General features: G+C 43.5%; 2 protein-coding genes across 2 annotated transcripts; one reads left to right on the plus strand and one right to left on the minus strand.

The window, feature by feature from the left end:
* Positions 1 to 138: 138 nt before the first annotated feature.
* Positions 139 to 18,908, minus strand: abhd8b (abhydrolase domain containing 8b). The gene is made up of 5 exons (XM_024404733.2): positions 18,788 to 18,908; positions 10,049 to 10,843; positions 8,444 to 8,614; positions 3,311 to 3,527; positions 139 to 3,200 (listed from the first exon to the last, which is right to left on the minus strand). The coding sequence occupies exons 1-5, from the start codon at positions 18,805 to 18,807 to the stop codon at positions 2,970 to 2,972; spliced, it is 1,434 nt and encodes a 477-aa protein (XP_024260501.1). The 5' UTR covers positions 18,808 to 18,908; the 3' UTR covers positions 139 to 2,969.
* Positions 18,909 to 19,056: 148 nt separating this feature from the next.
* Positions 19,057 to 21,716, plus strand: dda1 (DET1 and DDB1 associated 1). Its single transcript, XM_024404734.2, has 5 exons — positions 19,057 to 19,414; positions 20,027 to 20,107; positions 20,198 to 20,249; positions 20,401 to 20,462; positions 20,703 to 21,716. The coding sequence occupies exons 1-5, from the start codon at positions 19,406 to 19,408 to the stop codon at positions 20,805 to 20,807; spliced, it is 309 nt and encodes a 102-aa protein (XP_024260502.1). The 5' UTR covers positions 19,057 to 19,405; the 3' UTR covers positions 20,808 to 21,716.
* The last annotated feature ends 650 nt before the right edge of the window (positions 21,717 to 22,366 follow it).

The raw sequence follows: 22,366 nt of genomic DNA on the forward strand, positions 1-22,366 counted from the left end.
CTCGGTCATTCTAGTGTTAAGCACAGTACATAGTGCTAATACTCACTACTTGTAGCTTGAAACTGCATATAATTTTAACACAGAAAATATATTTGTAACACAACTGGCTTTAAAAACATGTAAAATGATTGCATGGTATAATATTCCTCATATTTTATTTTTGGTGAACTGAACATTCTTCCAGCACTTCATTGCTGAAATCAATATCAAAGGCGAACACAGTGATACATTTAAGATGCACAAGGGCACAAATGTGATACTGATAGTTGACACAGATTCAGAACCATTCAGATTTAAAATACTTAGTGATGTTCCACTGAGAACATGACTGAGGATCATAAAGCTAAACCCATCTGACTAGCGAGAACTCAATTCTCAATTTAATTCACTCCTGTTCACTCATTTTTTTCAGCATCAATACCTATATAAGCATCATTATTTGCTTGTAAAAGTTGCATATTTTATCAAAAGTATACTCACGGCCATGTTAAGTGTTATGTTTTCAAAATGCATATTGTTGTTCGTGGGTGACCTACTGACCACAGGAGGTTGGTGGCACCTTAATTGAGGAGGACGGGCTCGTGTTAATGTCTGGAGCAGAATCAGCGGAACGGTATTAAATACAACAATGACATGGTTTCCATGGTTTCCAGGTGTTGGATGCCATTCCATTCGCTCTGTTCCAGCCATTATTATAAGCCGTCCTCCCCTCAGCAGCCTCCACTGACACTGACTTTTCCATAACCAACAGTAACAGAGGGCTTTGCACTGCTCCATTGCAGAGATCGACAAACGGAAATGGGATAGTGATCGTTTTGAAGTAACTGGACTGTTGCAGTGCTAAAACCAGAGTTAAACCAAATAGTTTCAGTAACAGTCTTATTGGACAGGAGATCAACCTGCCACCGCCTGTCCTGTGGAATACAGGTGAAGGGCATCATTCAGTGGAGGTTGGTGGCACCTTAATTGGGGAGGACGGGCTCTTGGTAATGAATGGAATCAGTGGAATGGTATTAAACACATGGTTTCCATGGTTTCCGGGTGTCTGACGCCATTCCATTCGCTCCATTCCAGACATTCTTATGAGCCGTCCTCCCCTTGGCAGCCTCCACTGGTGCACACCTAGCTAAAGAGTAAGGGGTTAATTCCATCCGTGGCGCTGAAGATCCGCGCTGTGGCTCAACTTAAATTGGAAGGTCATTTCCAATTGAACCGACTTATGCAGTGTTTACCATGAATGTGGGAACATTGCCTTTACATTTCTAGAGCGCTGCAGTGCAGATCATCAGTGCTAGGGATTGATTCAGTATTTAATACACTGTTATTCAACACAGTCTTTGTGACACTTATCAATGGGATGCTAGTTACACCACAGAGAAGACCGGCTATGTGGCACTGAAGAATTCTCAGGTTGTAAGCAATTTTTGGTGGAGCAATATCATTTTCAGAGCTTATATCACTTCTACCTGGAAAACCCACAAACGATCATAATTGTTTAGCATAGTTTTGGTGAGAAATATAACGCTAGGATTCAGTACAATTCTCCTTCTTAAAAGGGGTCCAAAACACACATCTGCCCCTGTGTGTTTCCTAGGTAACCTGCAGCTAATAAGGAAACATATTTGTTTCCCCCATAAAATACACAAGGAAACTTTGTAGGACAGTCAAACATGGGTCTTACTCCGGTCCCTCAAAGTTGTTACTCTGCATCTTTAGATATAGCATAACATAGTTAGCCTGCCTGTTGTAATCCTTCTGACGGGGAAGTGCTTTTAAATACTGTATGAATGCTGCATAAATAAAATGTAGTAGGCTAGTTCTCAAAAAGCACCGTTGATCGTCATCCATAACATTTAACCCCCATGTGCAGAAGTACTGTAAGGAAACAGAAGTTAGTTCTGGGGTTTCTGTCTACCCGTTGGCGTGAGTAGTATAGGGGGCTAGATTCAGATCAGTTCTGCCTGTCGGAGGTGTAACAGCGTTGGAGCTGTCGAATCAGCAAGCGGCTCCTGGCGTTCTCCCTATCGTGGACATTACCATTGGATGTGCCGAGTTGGATTAGTAATAACCCCATGCAGCCTTGTTACAAGTTGGAACACAGGAATGTGTTGTAATCTACACCTCTAAGGCTGATAGAAATCCTCGTTATTTCTGAACCTCCTAATGCAGGGGGGGATTTAAGAACGGGTGTGGTTTTGTGACTATGACGACGAGAGCAGCTGCTCACAGATTTGACAGTTCCAACGCAGAGACACCTCCAATATCGCCTAAACAAAAACAAAGAAACAGCTATGCAGCAGTTGTCCGTTTGGGCCGGTTAGCGCTGGAACTGACTGAATCTGGGCCTAACAAGCAGTCTTCTTGGCTATCAACGTTTCCCGTGTCACTTGATCCCGTTGAATATATTATTGTTCCCTCTCTGATCCACCCATACTCTGACATTTCCACGCGGTTAGGCAACTGACAAGCCATCACATGGGACTGAGTCTAGACCTGGGTACTGGTACCACAAAGCAGCAACACACAACCAAAACCAAAACCATTACCAGATTCACCATGACCATCCTCTCCAACTCAGCACCTCTTCAGAGCTTCTCAAAAATGTTCACTCCCACCTGTCTCCAGTCCCAGCCAGGGACCAGTTAATCAGAACAGGACCAGGAATAATACAATAGACCTCCCCCTTGTTGTCATCTGATACGTCACTCTGTCCATCCATACCTGCCAGCTCTCCTGCCCTTCCTTTCTTTTGTGGCTCAGACCCAAAAATGGGCCCGTCTGACCCTGTGTGCTGTGTTCCACCTCCTCAAATCCCACCTCAAACCAGCTCAGACCAGTTTAAAACCAGCCCAGACCAGCTCAAACCAGCTCCCTGCACCTTAGGAGACATAGCCTAGGACAACCAGCAATGTTCGGACACTGTCTGTGTCTGCTTTGACTGGAGTTAATACCACACATCCCCCTCTGGGTTATTTGGTCTCGTCTTTGCTTTCTGGCGTTGCTCCTCCGTTGGATGCGGTGGGGATCTTGGCGGTTTCGGGTCTCTTGGTGGCGATTTCGGGACAGGGTTTAGATTTGGGTGGGGAGTCAGGCTCCCAGAGGAAGAACTCGTGCAGGAGGGTGTTGACACTCTCGGGACACTCCATCATCACCATGTGACTGCCCTCGTTGATTATCTTCAGGAAGGCCAGCAACAGGATCTGAGCGGAGGCAGGGAGGTTAGATTAGGTTCAGGTTTTATGTTTTAAAGCTAGGCATAGAGTTAGGTTTAAAGGTAGGGTTAGAGTTGGCGTTAAGGTTTCCCACTCACCTCCGCCATGCGTTGATCTTCCTCTATGGGAACAAACTTGTCGTACATGCCATGCACCAGCAGGATGGGCACTGGGATCTCTGCATGATATACCTCGTCGCCCTCTGGCCAGTACTGACCACTCATCATGGCACGCAGCACGAAGGAGGACACGTTGAAGGCATTGTTGTCTTTCAACAGCTGTTTCTCCTTCGCACCCTGACGGGCAAACCCAGCCCTGACACAGAGGCAGAGGAAGAGGAAGAGGAAAGAGTGAGTGGAGGAGCATAAGAAATCATACTTGAACAACATACAGTAGGCTGAAAGCTTTTTGTACAGAAGTTTGACTGTATTGAAGTAGGCCTGGGAGCAGAGGAGGCTCCTCAGAGGAGGATGGGGTGGACCATCCTACTTGGTAAATGCCATTTTAAAAAGTTATCCTTTTCAGATAAAACTTGACAAAATACATGTCACCAAATAACTGATTAAAACACACTTTTTTTGCAATGGTCTACAGTAGCCTCAACAGCACTCTGTAGGGTAGCACCATGGTGTAGCCAGAGGACAGCTATTTTCCCTGCTACATTGACTTCAATACAAAACCATGGTTCTCAACCCTATCCATAGACTTACACAGTAATTATGACAACTTTCATCCTCCAGAGCTTGTGCAGTATGAACTGACATGTTGTCCATCCAATCAAAGGATCAGATAGTTAATTTGGTACTGAAAGCATAAGCTACAGCTAGCTAGCACTTTGAAAGACAATAGTTGAACAGTTTTGAACAAATACATTTTGAGAGAGAGAGATGTTTTTGTATTTTGTCTGCTGAGTTTACTTTTCACTTACTCAACAACTAGCTAATGCAGCTAATTTAGCCTACTCAACAACCTGACTCAAACAGAGTGGAATGCTATTTATGTTAGCTAGCTGGCTAAGGCTATCCAACACTGCATGTCAAGGTAAGCTTTCGGTTTTATAAAAGTATTGCCACCGGGGTAACTGCTTGCTGTACACTGCACTGCGTGATTGTACACATGTATTGGATTGTGGGTTTACTAACGCATCAATTCTAATTTGTTAAAAGGATCCTCACTCTTTTTTTTCAATTTTTGCCTAAAATGACATGCCCAAATCTAACTGCCTGTAACTCAGGCCCTGAGGCAAGAATATGCATATTATTGGTTCCATTTGAAAGGAAACACTTTGCAGTTTGTGGAAATGTGGAAAAAGGAATGTAGGAGAATATAACACAATAGATCTGGTAAAAGATAATATAAAAGAAAAAATACAACTGTTCTTTTGTATTTTTTTTGTACCATCATTTTTGAAAAGCAAGAGAAAGGCCATAATGTATTATTCCAGCCCAGCTGAAATTTAGATTTTGGCCACTAGATGGCAGCAATGTCTGTGCAAGGTTTTAGACTGATCCAATGACCCATTGCATTTCTGTTCAAAATGTTGTATCAAGACTTGCCAAATGTGCCTAATTTGTTTATTAATAACTTTTTGTGTTCAAAACTGTGCACTCTCCTCAAACAATAGCATGGTTTTCTTTCACTGTAATAGCTACTGTAAACTGGACAGAGCAGTTAGATTAACAAGATTTTAAGCTTTCTGCCAATATCAGATATGGGAAATGTTGGGAAATGTTCTTGTTACTTACAACCTCATGCTAATCGCATTAGCCAATGTTAGCTCAACCATCCCGTGGAAGGGACACTGATCCCGAAGAAGTTTGAATGAACTATAACGTTAACATGGTGACAACAATGTAGCGGTTGGCCAGAGCTGCCAACTCTCACACATTTGACCCTCTTCACATGCCACACCTCTTATATACACTACATGACCAAAAGTATATGGACACCTGCTTGTCAAATATATCATTACATAATCATGGGCATTAATATGGAGTTGGTCCCCCCTTTTGCTGCTACAGCAGCCTCCACTAGCTGTTGGAATATTGCTGATGAGACTTGCTTCCATTCAGCTATAAGAGCATTAGTGAGGTCAGGCACTGATTTTGGGCGATTAGGCCTGACTCGAAGTCGGCGTTCCAATTCATCCCAAAGGTGTTCGATGGGGTTGAGGTCAGGGCTCTGTGCAGGCCAGTCAAGTTCTTCCACGCCAATCTCAACAAACCATTTCGGTACGGACCTCGCTTTATGCACGGGGGCATTGTCATGCTGAAAGAGGAAAGGGCCTTCCCCAAACTGTTGCCACAAAGTTGGAAGCACAGAATTCTAAAAAGTCTAGAATGTCATTGTATGCTGTAGCGAACTAAGGGGGCCTAGCCCGAACCTTGAAAAACTGCCCCAGACCATTATTCCTCCTCCACTAAATTTTACAGTTGCCACTATGCATTCGGTCAGGAAACGTTCTCCTGGCATCTGCCAAACCCAGAATCATCTGTCGGACTACCAGATGGTGAAGTGTGATTTATCAATCCAGAGAACGCGATTCCACTGTTTCAGAGTCCAATGGCTGCAATCTTTACACAACTCCAGCCAACGCTAGATTGCGCATGGTGATCTTAGGCTTGAGTGCGGCTGTTCGGCGCCATGGACACAGTTCTTGCGCTGACATTGCTTCCAGAGGCAGTTTGGAACTCGGTAGTGAGCGTTGCAACCAAGGACAGAAGATTTTTTACGCGCTCCCGTTCTGTGAGTTTGTGTGGCTTACCACTTCGCAGCTGAGCCGTTGTTGATCCTAGGAGGTTTCCACTACACAAAAACAGCACTAACAGTAGATTGAGGCAGCTCTAGCAGGGCAGAAATGTGAGCACTTTAGTTAGGCCATTCTACTGCCAATGTTTGTCTATGGAGAATGCATGGCCGTGTGCTTTATTTTATACACCTGTCAGCACCGGGTGTGGCTGAAATAGCTGAATACACTAATTTGAAAATGTGTCCAAATACTTTTGTATATATAGTTTTATCTCCCGCATAGAAAAGTGCTGTTTTCATTTTTCTTATAAGTCAGCGCGTTAGCTTTTTAACTGTGCTGCCTCCAAGGTGTTCTGAAATCGGAGCGCCTGAGCCTGCAATGTAACATCGCGAGCGGATCCGGTTTCATTGTCCTGTCACAGCACTGTGAACCGCGACGCATTGAAGCATATGATAGGTCTAGTTATGTAAGGAATCGAGTGGATTGGATGCACATTTTAAAGAAACGCTCCAAAATGCTGAATGGAAGATAACGTTCTCCGCAGAGTTTATAAAACGGTAAAAAGCGCAGCACGGTAGAGCTGTTTTATGTACAATGTGATCAACAAAATGAGGTTGCCGTTACTCCCGTCCCAGAATGCAGCCCTTTGACAGCATGTACTAAAGTCGATTTAATCATCACTTGCATTGGGCTCCTCGTTTGGTGATTGGTATTTCGACTGTGACAACGAAAAGGCAGCAGACAGACCTACAGTATGTTTTATCAGGGAAGTTTGGTCGGGTTACCTGATGCGGAAGTATGAAATTGATTATGCCACACAGATTATGAACCCAAAAGTGTTTAATTCTAGAGGTGGGGCGGGGGCGGGGCAATAAATATTGAAAACATTTGGTTAGGGTTTAGGGTCATCTTGTCTAAAGAAGATTTTATTATCTATTTACTTTATTTAGTCTGATCAGTGGAATTCCTATCCTTAATAATTGCCTACAATATAGGGTAATTAGTGTGCTTGTCAGCAATAACACTACTGTTAATCCACTTCTTCCAAATTTTGCCAGTGTCATCACATATTTGAAATCTGAAATGTCTACTTGTGTCTTTGAAAATGAATTATATGAGGCTATGTATTTTTGAAGCTATTCATGATCAGTTTTGAATAAGACATACAAAATATCATTGTTGACATTTTAGTATTGTGCACATGCTAGGCAGAGATGGTAGGGGGACTCACAGCTCATAAACACATCACATTTTGATCACAAGATGATGGCAACGATCTTGAACTAGTAGGCATAAACCATCTGAGTATCGATCCATTCGATTTTTCTTGAAGGCTGGGTGATTTTGAGAAATTAATTGTTATAACTAGAACATTTTTAAACATCCAGCTCTTGGGAAACAAAGAGAGAAAAGGTATTTCTATTTTCCACCCTGGTCATAGGCCTAAAACATGTCAAAATATGGAAATTAGCTATAAAACTAATGTTTTCCCCGGGAAGGACCCCAGACCTCCGTCTAGGGGTTGTGCCAGGGGTCAATGAAATTTGCATAGCAAATCTCACTTCATGATTTCTTCAAAAGTTGGTAGCCCTGGGTTAGTGGATATGGTATGACGGTTTGGCTTGGAGAGGTTTTTGCGCCGGATCACAGACAACTGTTATATTGTGCACTGAAGTCTACAAGTGAAGGGAAAGATGAGAGGAGAGCATGTGGATGTGATGATGCTGTATGTGGTTACTATGAACGTGAACTGTGTGTGATCAGGGGTGTATTCATCCCGCAGATTCATTATTATTTTAACATTTATTTATTTTTTACCCCTTTTTCTCCCCAATTTCATGGTATCCGATTGGTAGTTCCAGTCTTGTCCCATCACTGAACTCCCATAGGGCATTGCGCCCGGCCTGCCACAAGAGTTGCTAGTCGCCGATGGGACAAGAACATCCCTGCCGGCCAAACCCTCCCCTAACCCAGACGATGCTGGGACAATTGTGCACTGTCCCATGGGTCTCCCGGTCACAGCCGGCTGCGACAGAGCCTGGACTCGAACCAGGATCTCTAGTGGCACAGCTAGCAGTGCCTTAGACCACTGCGCCACTGGGGAGGCCATTCCGCAGATTCTGTAGCAAAAAATATATTCAAAGGAATGAAATGGGGAGGGACCTAACTGAATCATTTTATTTGCAAATCGTTTTGCAACTGTTTGGACTAAAGATTACACCCCAGATCAGCTAGATGAAGGCAAAAGTGTGCATGGCGGTATTGAATGTGTCACTGTCTGTCACCGTAATTGCTCCAATTTGTCTCTCGACCTGTGCACCTACATTATAAACTTTAATTTGTAGGCTAGGTTGTAGCAAACTCATGATGTGTATAGGGCAAAAAGTATCATGTAGCATTGAGCCGGCTGAATGGAATGTGAATGACTGGGAGGGAAGGCACAGGCACACGCACACACACACACACACACACTGTGTGTTACTTGAGGAAGCTCCAGGCCAGGCAGGGGGACAGGCAGTGCAGCACACAGGTTGGCAGGTTGAAGATGGAACAGAGGCTGGGCTCCAGTGCTGTGGGACCTCCTCCGTTTATCATCACTACCTTGTGGACCTGGTCTGGGTACTCATGGGCCAGGAACGTACAGAACGACACACTAGAGACAGAGAGAGAGAGAGAGAGAGACAGAGAGAGAGACAGAGAGAGACAGAGAGAGAGACAGAGAGAGACCAAATCATGAGAAAACAAAAAGATAATTACTTAACACATTGGAAAGAATTAACAAAAAAACAGAGCAAACTAGAATGCTATTTGGCCCTACACAGAGAGTACACAGCGGCAGAATACCTGACCACTGTGACTGACCCAAAATTAAGGAAAGCTTTGACTATGTACAGACTCAGTGAGCATAGCCTTGCTATTGAGAAAGGCCGCCGTAGGCAGACATGGCTCTCGAGAGAAGACAGGCTATGTGCTCACTGCCCACAAAATGAGGTGGAAACTGAGCTGCACTTCCTAACCTCTTGCCCAATGTATGACCATATTAGAGAGACATATTTCCCTCAGATTACACAGATCCACAAAGAATTCGAAAACAAATCCAATTTTGAAAAACTCCCATATCTACTGGGTGAAATTCCACAGTGTGCCATCACAGCAGCAAGATTTGTGACCTGTTGCCATGAGAAAAGGGCAACCAGTGAGGAACAAACACCATTGTAAATACACCCATATTTATGCTTATTTATTTTATCTTGTGTTTTTATCTTTAACCATTTGTACATTGTTAAAACACTGTGTATATATATATATATATATATATATATAATATGACATTTGTAATGTCTTTACTGTTTTGAAACTTCTGTATGTGTAATGTTTACTGTTAATTTGAGTTGTTTTTCACTTTATATATTCACTTTGTATGTTGTCTACCTCACTTGCTTTGGCAATGTTAACACATGTTTCCCATGCCAATAAAGCCCTTGAATTGAATTGAATTGAGAGAGAGACAGAGAGAGAGAGACAGAGAGAGAGAGAGACAGAGACAGAGAGAGAGAGAGACAGAGAGAGAGAGACAGACAGAGAGAGAGAGAGACAGAGAGAGAGAGACAGCGAGAGAGAGACAGCGAGAGAGAGACAGAGAGAGAGAGAGACAGAGACAGAGACAGAGACAGAGACAGAGAGACAGAGAGAGACAGAGACAGAGAGAGAGGGGAAAGATAAATGGTAATCAGAGATCAAAAGACAGAGACATTATGTGGCATTCCTTATGTGGCGTTCCTTATGTGGCGTTCATTATGTGGCGTTCATTATGTGGCGTTCATTATGTGGCGTTCATTATGTGGCGTTCATTATGTGGCGTTCATTATGTGGCGTTCATTATGTGGCGTTCATTATGTGGCGTTCATTATGTGGCGTTCATTTTGTGGCATTCATTATGTGGCGTTCATTATGTGGCGTTCATTATCTGGCGTTCATTATCTGGCGTTCATTATGTGGCGTTCATTATGTAGTGTTCATTATGTGGCGTTCATTATCTGGCGTTCATTATGTAGTGTCTGTAGCGAACACACTTCAGTCTTCTTACCCATAGGAGTGTCCAATGAGGATGTTCCTCTTCCGTGCGTATCTCTTAAAGATGGCCCTCATGTCCTCAGCCAGGGCGTAGAACGTGTACGCTGCCGCGATCTGAGGTGCCGAGCTCGCCCCGTGACCCGCCAGGTCAGGCGCGATGACCTCATAGCCCAGACGGGAGAAGAAGTCCATCTGGCTGCCCCAGATGTCGAGGGAACCGCCCACGCCGTGCACAAAGAATACTGCCACGTCTGCGTGTGTCCCCTTACACGACGTGATCTTCCTCTCGCTGTCAATCACCACTGTGCGTTTGGGCTTCCGCCGCCGCTTCCGGGGCTGTTGGGTCAGATCTGGGGCTGATCCGAGGGTCGGGGCTGGAGATGTCGCCGCTCCCCCTGTTCCAACCACTGACCCGGTCTTGTCCGCTTTGGGGTCAGCGGTGGGAGTTGGATTGGACAATGGGTCTGCGAGCTCCACCTCTACGGTACAGTTGGGTTGTGTGTCTCCATTTTGAGCGTGTAAAAGCTCCTGTCTCGCCGCGTCGCCCAGGTCCTCTATCAGTAGCTGCCCATTACGGTACACTGTGATCTTCCTCTTACGGTGGACGCTTCCCCCAGGGCCCCTGGGCTCGTCCACCACCTCCCGCTCCGGGATGATGTGTCGGACCCTCAAGACACGACCCGGTTTGACCTCCACGAACTCGTAGCCGTCGGCGGCTTCCGAGGTTTCTATGGGGACCACGACGTTGGCCGACTTCCCTGTCAGGCAGCAGAGGAGGCCGTCCATTAAGGTGGTCAGCATGGCTGCCCTTGGAGGGAAACATACACCAACACACGCATGCACAGACACACACACACACACACACACAAAAACACACACATAAACATCTATTGCATATGACTCATGAGGGTAATAATAATGCCTGCTTTTTTACTACACACACACACACACGCTAGTAGGATAATCCCTATTCTAAAGCCTTCAGAGGCAAGGTTAGTCTAAGTACCACAGAATAATGAACACACAATATCTCAGCAATGGAAGAGTGACTACGTAGACACGTCGGTGACTAGTTAAAGCTTGTCAATCTTCCTTCAGGCGTGGCTTATCATAGGCTCTTATATGAAGCTTCTTCCTCTAGCAAGGCCTTATGGGTATTCATAGAAAAGGACAGCAATAGCCCATGGTTGAGTTAAAGCCAGCTACAGTGTGACAATGGGTACACTCGGTGTCTTCCAGAATAAGTTTTTGGGGGAGTGGGACTACTCTGAATGAAGAGAAGATTACATGCATTCACACATGCACCTACACATCGTTTTTTCACACCCAACTTTGAACCTAAATCCAATGACATGGTGAAATGATTTGTTGATTTCAAGTTGAATTCACGTTAGTTGACAACTCAACCAAATGTGAATCAAAACTAGACGTCTATGCCGAGTGCTCATTGTGCAAATACAGACTGTTCAACCTCAGCCCTACTGGTCACTGTGGTTGGATTAGGAGGATTATAGTAAAACATTTCACATATCATTCCTCTCCTCTTTTTCCCTCTCTTTATTGCATACTTCCACTTCCCACACAGTGCTATGTGTTTTGTGATATCTGTAGGCCTTGATGTCAGACACATCAGGTTTGAACATCCTAAGTCCGGGACAAGGTTTGCCTTGCTAGCAAACGTGTCCCTGTCCTTGACTACTGTGGTGTTGCCCTCCGTTTTCTCTCAGTGTATGTTCGGAAAGGCCAGAACGTAAACACCTATACTGTGTTAAAGACGTAATAAGTTATTATATACAAGTACATATTTAATAGCTTATTATATATCTATCACAGACCATACACCTTACTGTTAATAAGTAGTCATGTCAGGTCAAGGTAGAATATACAGTACCTTCAGTAAGTATTCACACTCCTTGACTTATTCTACATTTTGTTGTGTTACACCCTGAATTCAAAATGGATTAAATATATTTTTTTCTCAATTGTTGCACACTTATTGAAATAAAATACATAAATATCTCATTTACATAAGTATTCACACTCCTGAGTCAATGCTTTGTAGAAGCAGCCATTACAGATGTGAGTCTTTCTGGGTAAGTCTCTAAGAGCTTCCACACCTGGATTGTGCAACACCTGCCTACTATTTTCAAAATTCTTCAAGCTCTGTCAAATTGGTTGTTGATCAATGCTAGAAAACCATTTTCAGGTCTTGCCATAGATGTTCTAGTAGATTTAAGTCAAAACTGTAACTCGGCCACTCAGGAACATTCACTGTCATCTTGGTAAGCAACTCCAGTGTAGATTTGGCCTTGTGTTTTAGGTTATTGTCCTTCATCTCTCAGTGTCTGATGGAAAGCAGACTGAAACAGGTTTTCCTCTAGGATTCTGCCTATTCTTAGATCCATTCCATTTATTTTTTATCCTGAAAAACTCCCCAGTCCTTACCAATTACAAGCACACCCATAACATGATGCAGCCACCACAATGCTTGTAAATATGGAGAGTGGTACTCAGTAATGTGTTGTACTGGATTTGCCCCAAACATAACACTTTGTATTCAGGACAAAAGGTTCATTGCATTGCCAATTTAATTTTGCAGTATGACTTTAGTGCCTTGTTGTAAACAGGATGCATGTTTTGTAATATTTTTATTCCATACAGGTGTCCTTCTTTTCAGTCTGTCAATTAGGTTAGTATTGTGGAGTAACTACAATGTTGCTGATCCATCCTCAGTTTTCTCCTACCACTGTCACGCCCTGATCTGTTTCACCTGTCTTTGTGCTCGTCTCCACTCCCCTACAGGTGTCACCCATCTTCCCCATTATCCCCTGTGTACTTATACCCGTGTTTTCTGTTTGTCTGTTACCAGCGTTTGTCCTGTCAGCTCCTGTCTTTTCCCAGCCTTTCTTTTTTTCTTTGACCCCTGCCTGTCCTGATGCAGAACCCACCCGCCGACCACTCTGCCTGACCCTGAGCCCGACTGCCGTCCTGTATCTTTGCCTCTGTTACTGTACTAAACATTGTTACTTCGACACGGTCTGCATCTGGGTCTTACCTTATCCTGATAACCACAACCATTAAAATGTTTTAAAGTCACAATTGGCATCATGGTGAAATCACTGCACGGTTTCCTTCCTCTCCGGCAACTGAGTTAGGAAGGATGCCTGTATCTTTGTAGTGACTGGGTGTATTGGTACACCATCCAAAGTGTAAATAATAACTTCACCATGCTCAAATGGATATTCAATGTCTACTTTTTTTTATTTTACCCATCTACCAATAGGTGCCCTTCTTTGCGAGACATTGGAAAACCTCCCTGGTCTTTGTGGTTGAATCTGTATTTGAAATTCACTGGTCGACTGAGGGACCTTACAGATAATTGTATGTGTGGGGTACAGAGAGGAGGTAGTCATTCAAAAATCATGTAAAACACTATTATTACACACAAAGTGAATCCATGCAACTTATTATTGATTGTATGTTTGTTTATTCCATGTGTAATTCTGTGTTGTTGTATGTCTCAAACTGCTTTTCTTTATCTTGGCCAGGTCGCAGTTGCAAATGAGAACTTATTCTCAACTGGCCTACCTGGTTTAATAAAGGTGAAATATATATATTTTTTAATTAAATTGTGACTTGTTAAGCACATTTTTACTCCTGAATGCATTTATTCTTGCCATAACAAAGGGGTTGAATACTTATTGACTCAAGACATTTCAGCTTTAACTTTGAAGTAATTTGTTAAAATTTCAAAAAACATCCTTCCACTTTGCCATCCTGAGGTATTGTGTATAGGCCAGTGATTATTATTATTTTGTTTCAACTTAATACATTTTCAAATCAGGCTGTAACACTTTTCCCCCCAATAAGTCAAAGGGGTGTGAATACTTTCTGAAGGCACTGTAGATTAACATAGCGTCCTCCTGCCTAAAATACTGTCTCTAGACCACACCTCCTTTTCCTAGCAGTCTCCCTCGGTGTTCATAATAACTGGGGATAGAGATACTATGGCTTTAATATTATTCAGAATTCCAGTGGCGCCTGAAACCCCCTCAGATATGTGTCTCGTCACAACAATCTGAATGACAAATCACTGAGTGGGACCTCTTACATTAATCCCACAAACTGCAACCGTGGGCTGTTTTGTGGTTTGGCACAGATTATTATTATTTTTTTTAATCACTCCTACTCCTATGCTGTGGATCTGTTCCTGATTTAATTAATTTAGCTGATGTTGACATCATTCGTGTGGTCTTATCTGAATAATATGCTTACAGCAACGAGTGTTCAGACAAATTGCCACCCACTGTCTTGACCAATAATGCTGTTATTTATGATGTACCCAGCATAACATGCATGAAACTGGCCACAAATAGCAAAAATCACACATTCTTATTGTACACATCCAAATCACCCCACTGTCTACCCACTGAGGAACAAGAGTGAACACTTTTCGGCAACTCCAGACAATTTCCTTCCGAGTCAGCAATTGGGGTCAAAATCTCAGTTTGGTCTATCAGTGATATGCTAATGTTGTCACCCCTACAAATTGGCCAGTAATTTCTGCAAGGCTAGCAGTAGCGACACACAGCATTCCTGCCATTGGAGTAGTTAAGACAGTGTTACATAAGCCCAGACCAGAGGGTTGTCATCCCTGCTTAGGGATTGGTGCCCACGAAAGCCCATACATCATCAGATGGATTAGAAGTCACTATGGCCTCAGAGTGTTGACAGTCTCAGGCCTGCTAAGGGTCAACAAACATGAACAACAATCCCTCTCCTTCTAAGAGGTGTGACTTCAGGCTTTCCTTCTGTTCTGTAAGATGCATTGTATTTCTGTACAGCAACATTGGCATTCTTGATATCAAGGTGTTGATAGATCCAACTTCTGAGGATGCTGTCGCATTCAAGTCCTATTTGGAATTTAGAAATGTCGAACTTGCTAAATGGTTGTAGTTATAGACGTGTCGCATTCAACCACGTTAGCAAGTGGCACATTTCTGAGTTTCCTAGTTCTGACTGGCGCATTAACGTGGCAGCATGCTCAGAAGTTGGATCTATCAACATCTTGTTATCAAGGATGCCACTTTTCCTGTACAGAAATACCATGCATCTAGTGGGACAGAAGCATGCCTGTGTAGGAGCATACTTCCTTTAGTAGCCGGGGAAGAACCAGCCTTTCAACGCTCTTCACCACTAAAAGGTTCATGCTACAGGGCAGTAGTCATTGTTGCAGGAAGGGTTGCTCTTTTTAGGTGCTGGGCTTATGGTGGACAATTTCCATATTATTGGGATGAAATGTTCTGCCAGAGAGAGGTTAAAGAGCTCACAGAAAACACCTGCCAGTTGCTGGCACACATTATTGTTTTTATTTCACCTTTATTTAACCAGGTAGGCCAGTTGAGAACAGGTTCTCATTTACAACAGCGACCTGGCCAAGACAAAGCAAAGCAGTGCGACAAAAACAACACAGAGTTACACATGAAGTAGGTGAACGCTGATGTTGTCTGGCCCAGGTGCTTTTCTATGTTTTGTCCTTTTAAACAGCTTCACCATCTTTTGGTTGCAGCTGAACGATTCTGTAACAGTGTGAGACATGTTAGATAGGTCAGAGATCAGCTTTTCCCTTTCAATTGCAAAGTCATGTTGGTCAAATCTACAATAAAAACTGTTAAGATTCTCTGCAGGTCAACACAGTCTTTTCTGGGGGGAGAAGGGGAGAGTTGGGGTGTTATTAAGGGCTGCCAGTGTTTTCACACCCCTCGAAGCATCTTTACTCTCCTGAAAGAGCCTTCTTCTCCTTGTACACTCTTGTAGCCTGTTTAATCTGCATTTTTAAATTTGGTTTGAATTAGTTTACCCTCAACCTTGTTGCCAGTGGTAAATGCTATATTCTTTTAATTTAAAGTTGTTTTCAGGTCCTTTGTGATCCAGGGTTTGTTTTTAGAAAATAAATGTACAGTTTTGGAAGGAACAATCATCTCCTCACATAAATGAATACAGTTAGTGATAGCTTCAGTGGCCTCCTCAAGGCTCGCTCCCTCTGTGAACACACTCCTGCCTGCAGCCCGCCGGCAGAGTCACAGCAGCCCGCCGGCAGAGTCACAGCAGCCCGCCGGCAGAGTCAAAGCAGCCCGCCGGCAGAGTCACAGCAGCCCGCCGGCAGAGTCACAGCAGCCCGCCGGCAGAGTCACAGCAGCCCGCCGGCAGAGTCACAGCAGCCCGCCGGCAGAGTCAAAGCAGCCCGCCGGCAGAGTCAAAGCAGCCCGCCGGCAGAGTCAAAGCAGCCCGCCGGCAGAGTCAAAGCAGCCCGCCGGCAGAGTCAAAGCAGCCCGCCGGCAGAGTCACAGCAGCCCGCCGGCAGAGTCAAAGCAGCCCGCCGGCAGAGTCACAGCAGCCCTGTAAGGTCTCACTGGTATCACTACCCCATTTTCTGACCACTCTCTTAACCACACCATGTAGTTTGGTGCAATAGACTGGTATTAAATAAGATGCAAAAATCTGGTGTTCAGGCTGTAAATTCATGTATATCGTAAGCAATAGGTTCTGTATTAAACCAGAGCCCAAGTTGACCAACCAAGAGAGAAGTCTATTTGCTACTAAAAACACAGTCATTTCTAAATGCTGCTGAGAATTTGTTCCTTGTCCTCCAATGGACTGGTGTCAGCTGGAGGGTCCAATCAATAGAAAGCAACACTTCACTTGACCTATCGCTGGTTGACATCTTCAAAACAATCTATAGGATAGGAGCTTTGTCTTGAAAACAAATCATTTTAAAAAAGTAGGTCATAAAACCAATCAAACACAGTTGGTGTGACAAACACAAAAGACACCCTAAAGGTAGTCTGGAACATTATTTTAATGACTATGTCTTCTTTATCTAGTTTTATAATTATTATTTTTTTTAAATCATTAAATATTTAGCATCCAAGCTTATTTTGAAAACCTCAACCAGGAATGTACAATATTATCTCAGGACATATCATGCAATAGGGGTGTGCACAGAACCATTTTTGTCTTTACTACTATTACATTTTCTAGGACTCCATTCCTTAGAATGGAAAACAACCGAACGTGCGCAGACTGCGTACTGCCGGTCTGAATGGGAAACTGAACGAGCGTGCGCAGACTGCGTACTGCCGGTCTGAATGGGAAACTGAACGAGCGTCTGATGCGACAAATACACAGCGAATGCCAGCATGTTTATCCGCCTTTGTTCACCAGTTTACAAGATACATTAGATCAGCCATGGCACTTTACACACGTCATATCACATCCCATTTTGGTATTTGATTTATGCTAATTAAATTCTGAGAATGTGTTACGCAATTGGTTTAGCAGATCTGTCCATTTCCACCGTGCGCGTTCCTTTTTAATCTTCTGTTGACACAACATGCCATCATAATCATACAGCAAGCTTCATACCCATACATTCTTGTTTCTCAAAAACGAAGACTCTTACCTTATTTTTTTCGACGTCCACAGGGGTACAATTATTAGATAATACGCGTCTTTCTCGTATACCGCGTCTTCGAAACAGGAGCTCTATAATCTGTTGCAGCCAATCCAATAAACTAATCTAATTTGAGTCTGCAGCACTATTCTCACCCGCTAGTTTACATGACTACTAGAATTTAAAAGAAAGGCGCGTTTATCAATTCCATTGCATCTTGAACGTGCCCGTGGACGCATAGTAGACGCGCACGCCAGGTGTCTACATGTGCAAGTTTCTATCTATAAAGCGCACAGTTCACGCGTGTCCAACTGTTCCATACGCTCGTCCTGTATCCGCATTATGGAGCTGCCCCCTACCGCTTGATTGACGTGCGAGAGAACCAGCTCTCGACACAACAGTGCCGCCACCAGCCGACCAATACATAACATGTAGACCCGTTGCTACTAACGATAGAAAATCTTTAATACGTATTGGAATATGCAGCATACTTTGCGAGCAGAACTCTTCCAAAATATACCCCTGCAAGACGCATAGAATTAAGTGTAGGTCATATTCTCCCTACAGTGCTGCACTGTGAATGAACCAGCCCAGCTGTCTCCATGGAGATGGCACCCTATACACGATACATTGGGAACAGTGTGTGCCACTTTGTTCACCTCCTAGCTGACACACAACTGATAAAGGGGTAAACAGTCCCTGATAAACAGTCCCTGAAAAGTACAATTTCAGTAAAAACTGCTTAGCTGTTTCCATTTACACTAGAACACATTTCAAATTGTAACTGATAAAGCCAATAAATCCCATTGGTTTCCAAACAAGTGTATAGGGAAGATGCTACATGTTTCCATAATCATAATCATAACCCATCTTCCTCTCTCCTCATCCTCCTCTAGCTGACAACTGTGGCTGATGCAGTTGCTATTGGGTTTGTTGCTAAGGAACAGTTACCAGGGGATCCAGATGCCAGAGAGGCAAGACCAGGCAGACCTTCCATAAACCAGCAGTCACTCAGAGACAGAAGTATGATGCCCTGGTAACCGCCTATTCACAGCCATGTTTCACACATAAGCCTACCACAGAAATGATCACAGACTGAGCAGCTACACAAGTCTCAAATAAAGTATATATATTTGCTGCAATTGCATGTTATAGGCCCTACATCAATTTATTTAAACAGTATTATGGGATAGCTGAATACCATGTTTATTATCCTACATGTGTAATTAAAAGTAGAATATCCCATGGCCTTTACACAATAGCAGTGAAGCAGAGTGCCAATAGAGTGCGGTTACTTACAAAGCAAACCCATGTCTCATTAAGGTCCAGTATCCTTGCACTAGTGAGAAAGAACTGGACGGGTTAAAGCACGTTCCATATATATGTTAGATCAATGAGAGAAAGGATCCGACTGGATGCATCACTTCCATTCTTCCCTGCCATTATCTGTCAACCTATCCCAAGTTTTTGGGTGGAGAAAAAAAAATGATAGACAGCTTTCTGTCCAATTACGATACGATACATCGTGGTCTTAGATCACGTGGGATAGGTTAATAGCCAATGGTTATGCTAGGGTTGGAGCTGTAAATGCAGCATTTAGCTACCATCATGCTAAAGAGTTAGCCACGAAGCAAAGCAGTTTACATGTATTTATGGCCATGAGCCTCACTTTACTTTATGCGGTGTGTTTAATGATTACAGGTGGTGTAATTGGACACAATACTGTTTACAACAGCGTGATTCCAGTAACAAGTGAATGTGGAGGATTTCATAAACGTTGGCTAGGCTTGAGAGCAACTAGCTAACGACTATTAGCTAGCCAAAGCTAACTGTTTTGACGAGCTACCTGCCATATTATCTATCCATCTGCAAGATATCAGTCGGCGTCTCGTCGTGGGACACTAAAAAGGGGAAACCATGGATAAGGTAGCTAATTTAACGACAAAACATTTTGAAGAGAAGGCAGCTAGCTTGACAACTTAGTTATGGCAGCTTGGCTAGTTAGCGTAATGCTAGCAAATGTCATGATCTTATCATGTGGCTTTTTATCTGAGTTGTTTTAATCGTATGATCTCAATTAATTTTCTAGCTTGCCATCTGTCTTCTTGGTAACATTCATGTTTCCATTGAATACTTGGCTAACTTGTATCTTAGCTAGCTGAAAAGAATAGCCAGAAAGAATCCACCAAACAGACAGACAGGGAACGCCCAGTGTCAGCCACCCATGGCATCAGCCACCCGTTTCGAGCAGGGCAGGGGTGTACCCCACCCATGTCATGGTGACTTGTGAGGACATGTAATTCCCAAACGATAGTATTCTTTGCTTCTCACTTTGTCTAGTTTAAACCAAACGCTGTCAAATGGGGTTTAGAGCATCCTTCATATTTAGCTAGAGGTCAACCTAGACATCCTGCAGGGCAGGAGGCTTGGTCACCCTTGAGCTACAGGATGGAAGATGCTCTGCAAAATTGTCTGTTTGGGTTCAGCCTACAGCTTTACCCATACAACACAAACCAAAATACTTTTCTTTTCCTAAAGGCGGATTTCTTAAAGGGTCTCCCCGTTTACAACAAGAGCAACTTCAGTCGGTTCCATGCAGACTCTGTGTGTAAAGCATCGGTGAGCGCAGACCATTAGAACATTTTACATGTGAAAGAGATGAACATCACGTCTGGCTCCATCTGAATCTCTATGAATTGCTTTTTACAGAACCGAAGACCGTCCGTGTACCTCCCGACACGTGAGTACCCCTCAGAACAGAGTAAGTACCTCCATTCTTAGTCGTGAGGACAGACTTCATGGACATTTTATTTATTTAGCTTTTCTTGGGGAAAATATACTGCTAGAAATAGTACTATGGTTTTGAGATGGGGATGAAGTCTTGAGTTTTGAAATTCTCTTTTACTTACCAGTTATTGTCACAGAGAAAACCAATATCCTCCTGCGCTACCTTCATCATCACTGGGACAAAAAGGTGAGGTTGATGGGAGGGTTCAGGTTTCTGAATAGATAAATGCTATCCAGGTGTGAATGTAAGGTGTCGTGCAGCAACAACCGTTGTAACCTATCACAGACCAGGGCACAGGGAAGCATGGTCAGCCATGTTCACTCTTAAATGGGAACATCAACTTTGTGGAGCGGGTTGTCAATCAGGTGTGTCCATGCTTTCAGTTTAGTGAGTGACAGTACTATATTTTCCCTCTCTGTTTAACAGAACGCAGCAAAAAAGAGGGAACAGGAGCAAGGAGAGGGAGGGAGTCCAGCACCTCCACGCAAAATCGCCAGGACAGATAGCCAAGAGATGAACGAGGACTCTTAGGAGTGTGTGTGTGTGTGTGTGTGTGTGTGTGTACGGATGCGTGCATCTGTGGAGGAAGCACACGGACAGGCCCACCATGACAGACATGAAGACAAACAATCTGAGAAAGAGTCCGCCCTGGTTTGGGAAAGACTAAACATGTTTTATTTTTTGTTGTTGTTACCTCCAGTGTCCAGTGTTGTTTTCAGCTTCACTGCCCAGCCTTGGCCTCATGGGGGCACTGTAACACCTTTCCACAGTTTGCGTCTGCAGACCCGAGAGTATACATTGTGATTGTCAACTGCTGCCTGCCACAACCCAGCCACCACAACAGGGGAAGAAACTACCCCCCCCCCACCTCCCAGACTTGTGTTAATGTTCAATATGCATTATCTTCCATGATTCTGTTCTGAATATGTGTGTGTTTTGAAGTTTGTGCTGGCTTGTTTTACTGTACCATTTTAGGAATGGATTCTTACATCTATTGCCCCCTACTGGTCAATAGGGATAACATGACAAGTGACTCAACAGCTTACTAGCTTAGTTTGAATGTTTGCAGCTTTCTGGCAATGTATGCTGTTACAAAGGGTATTATAGAATGACAAGACAAATTGTTTTAGTCACCAGGTGTTGACTACTCACTTTACCAGAATTGTTTGGAATTTGTTTACACTGCAATCAATGTACCCATTATGTATGTTTGTGAAGATCTCACCTTACCAGCACAACCAAGTGATAGCAGAGGTAGAGCAAAGAATGTCTATGTCAATATGAGGGGTAGCGAGAGAATGTTGTATTCAGTATGAAGACCTGTGTAAATACTATAGCCAGTGGCAGCTGTTAGATATTAAGATCTAGGCTTTATATTTCTCTAAGGAAAAATGACATTGCATCTGACTTTTGTCAAATAAATCTATATGTAGCTACATAGCTATAATAAGTATTTTGTGTAAATGTTGAGAAGCACTGATACCTGATGGTTGCCTTGCATGTCTGTTTTTGTTTTGACAACTTCCTGGGGGGGGGGGTTGTGTGGTGAAGAGGATACAGGGATATGTACCACAGGAGGTTGGTGGCACCTTAATTGGGGAGGATGGGCTCTTGGTAATGGCTGGAGCGGAATCAGTGGAATGGTATTAAGTACATCAAACACAGTTTCCATGGTTTCCATGTGTTTGATGCCGTTCCATTTGCTCCATTCCGGGCATTATTACAAGCCGTCCTCCCCTCAGCAGTCTCCTGTGGTATGTAAGTAACAGACCACTGCCATGGACTGGATGAACAGAAAGGTGCAGTCGCCATCCTGCCTTGTTCCAGAGGTTCAGCTTGTACCGGTGTTGTACTACTGTACAATACTACACCGAATTCTGGAGGTTATTCAGAATGCTGCAGATAGACATGTAATGAAAAGAGCTGACATGAGTAGTAATCTGCTCTATATTATACATTTCCTTGGACTTTTATGTTGGACCCTTCTGAACAGGCCTCAGACCTTTGTTAATGTTTACGCTGCCCAACAGTCACGGCAAGTCTATTTTCCCCTCAGCTCCAGATGCTGCAATCGATGTGAGTTTCCTACT

Source organism: Oncorhynchus tshawytscha, linkage group LG05 (assembly GCF_018296145.1).
Source record: "Oncorhynchus tshawytscha isolate Ot180627B linkage group LG05, Otsh_v2.0, whole genome shotgun sequence".
In the NCBI taxonomy this organism is placed as follows: domain Eukaryota; kingdom Metazoa; phylum Chordata; class Actinopteri; order Salmoniformes; family Salmonidae; genus Oncorhynchus; species Oncorhynchus tshawytscha.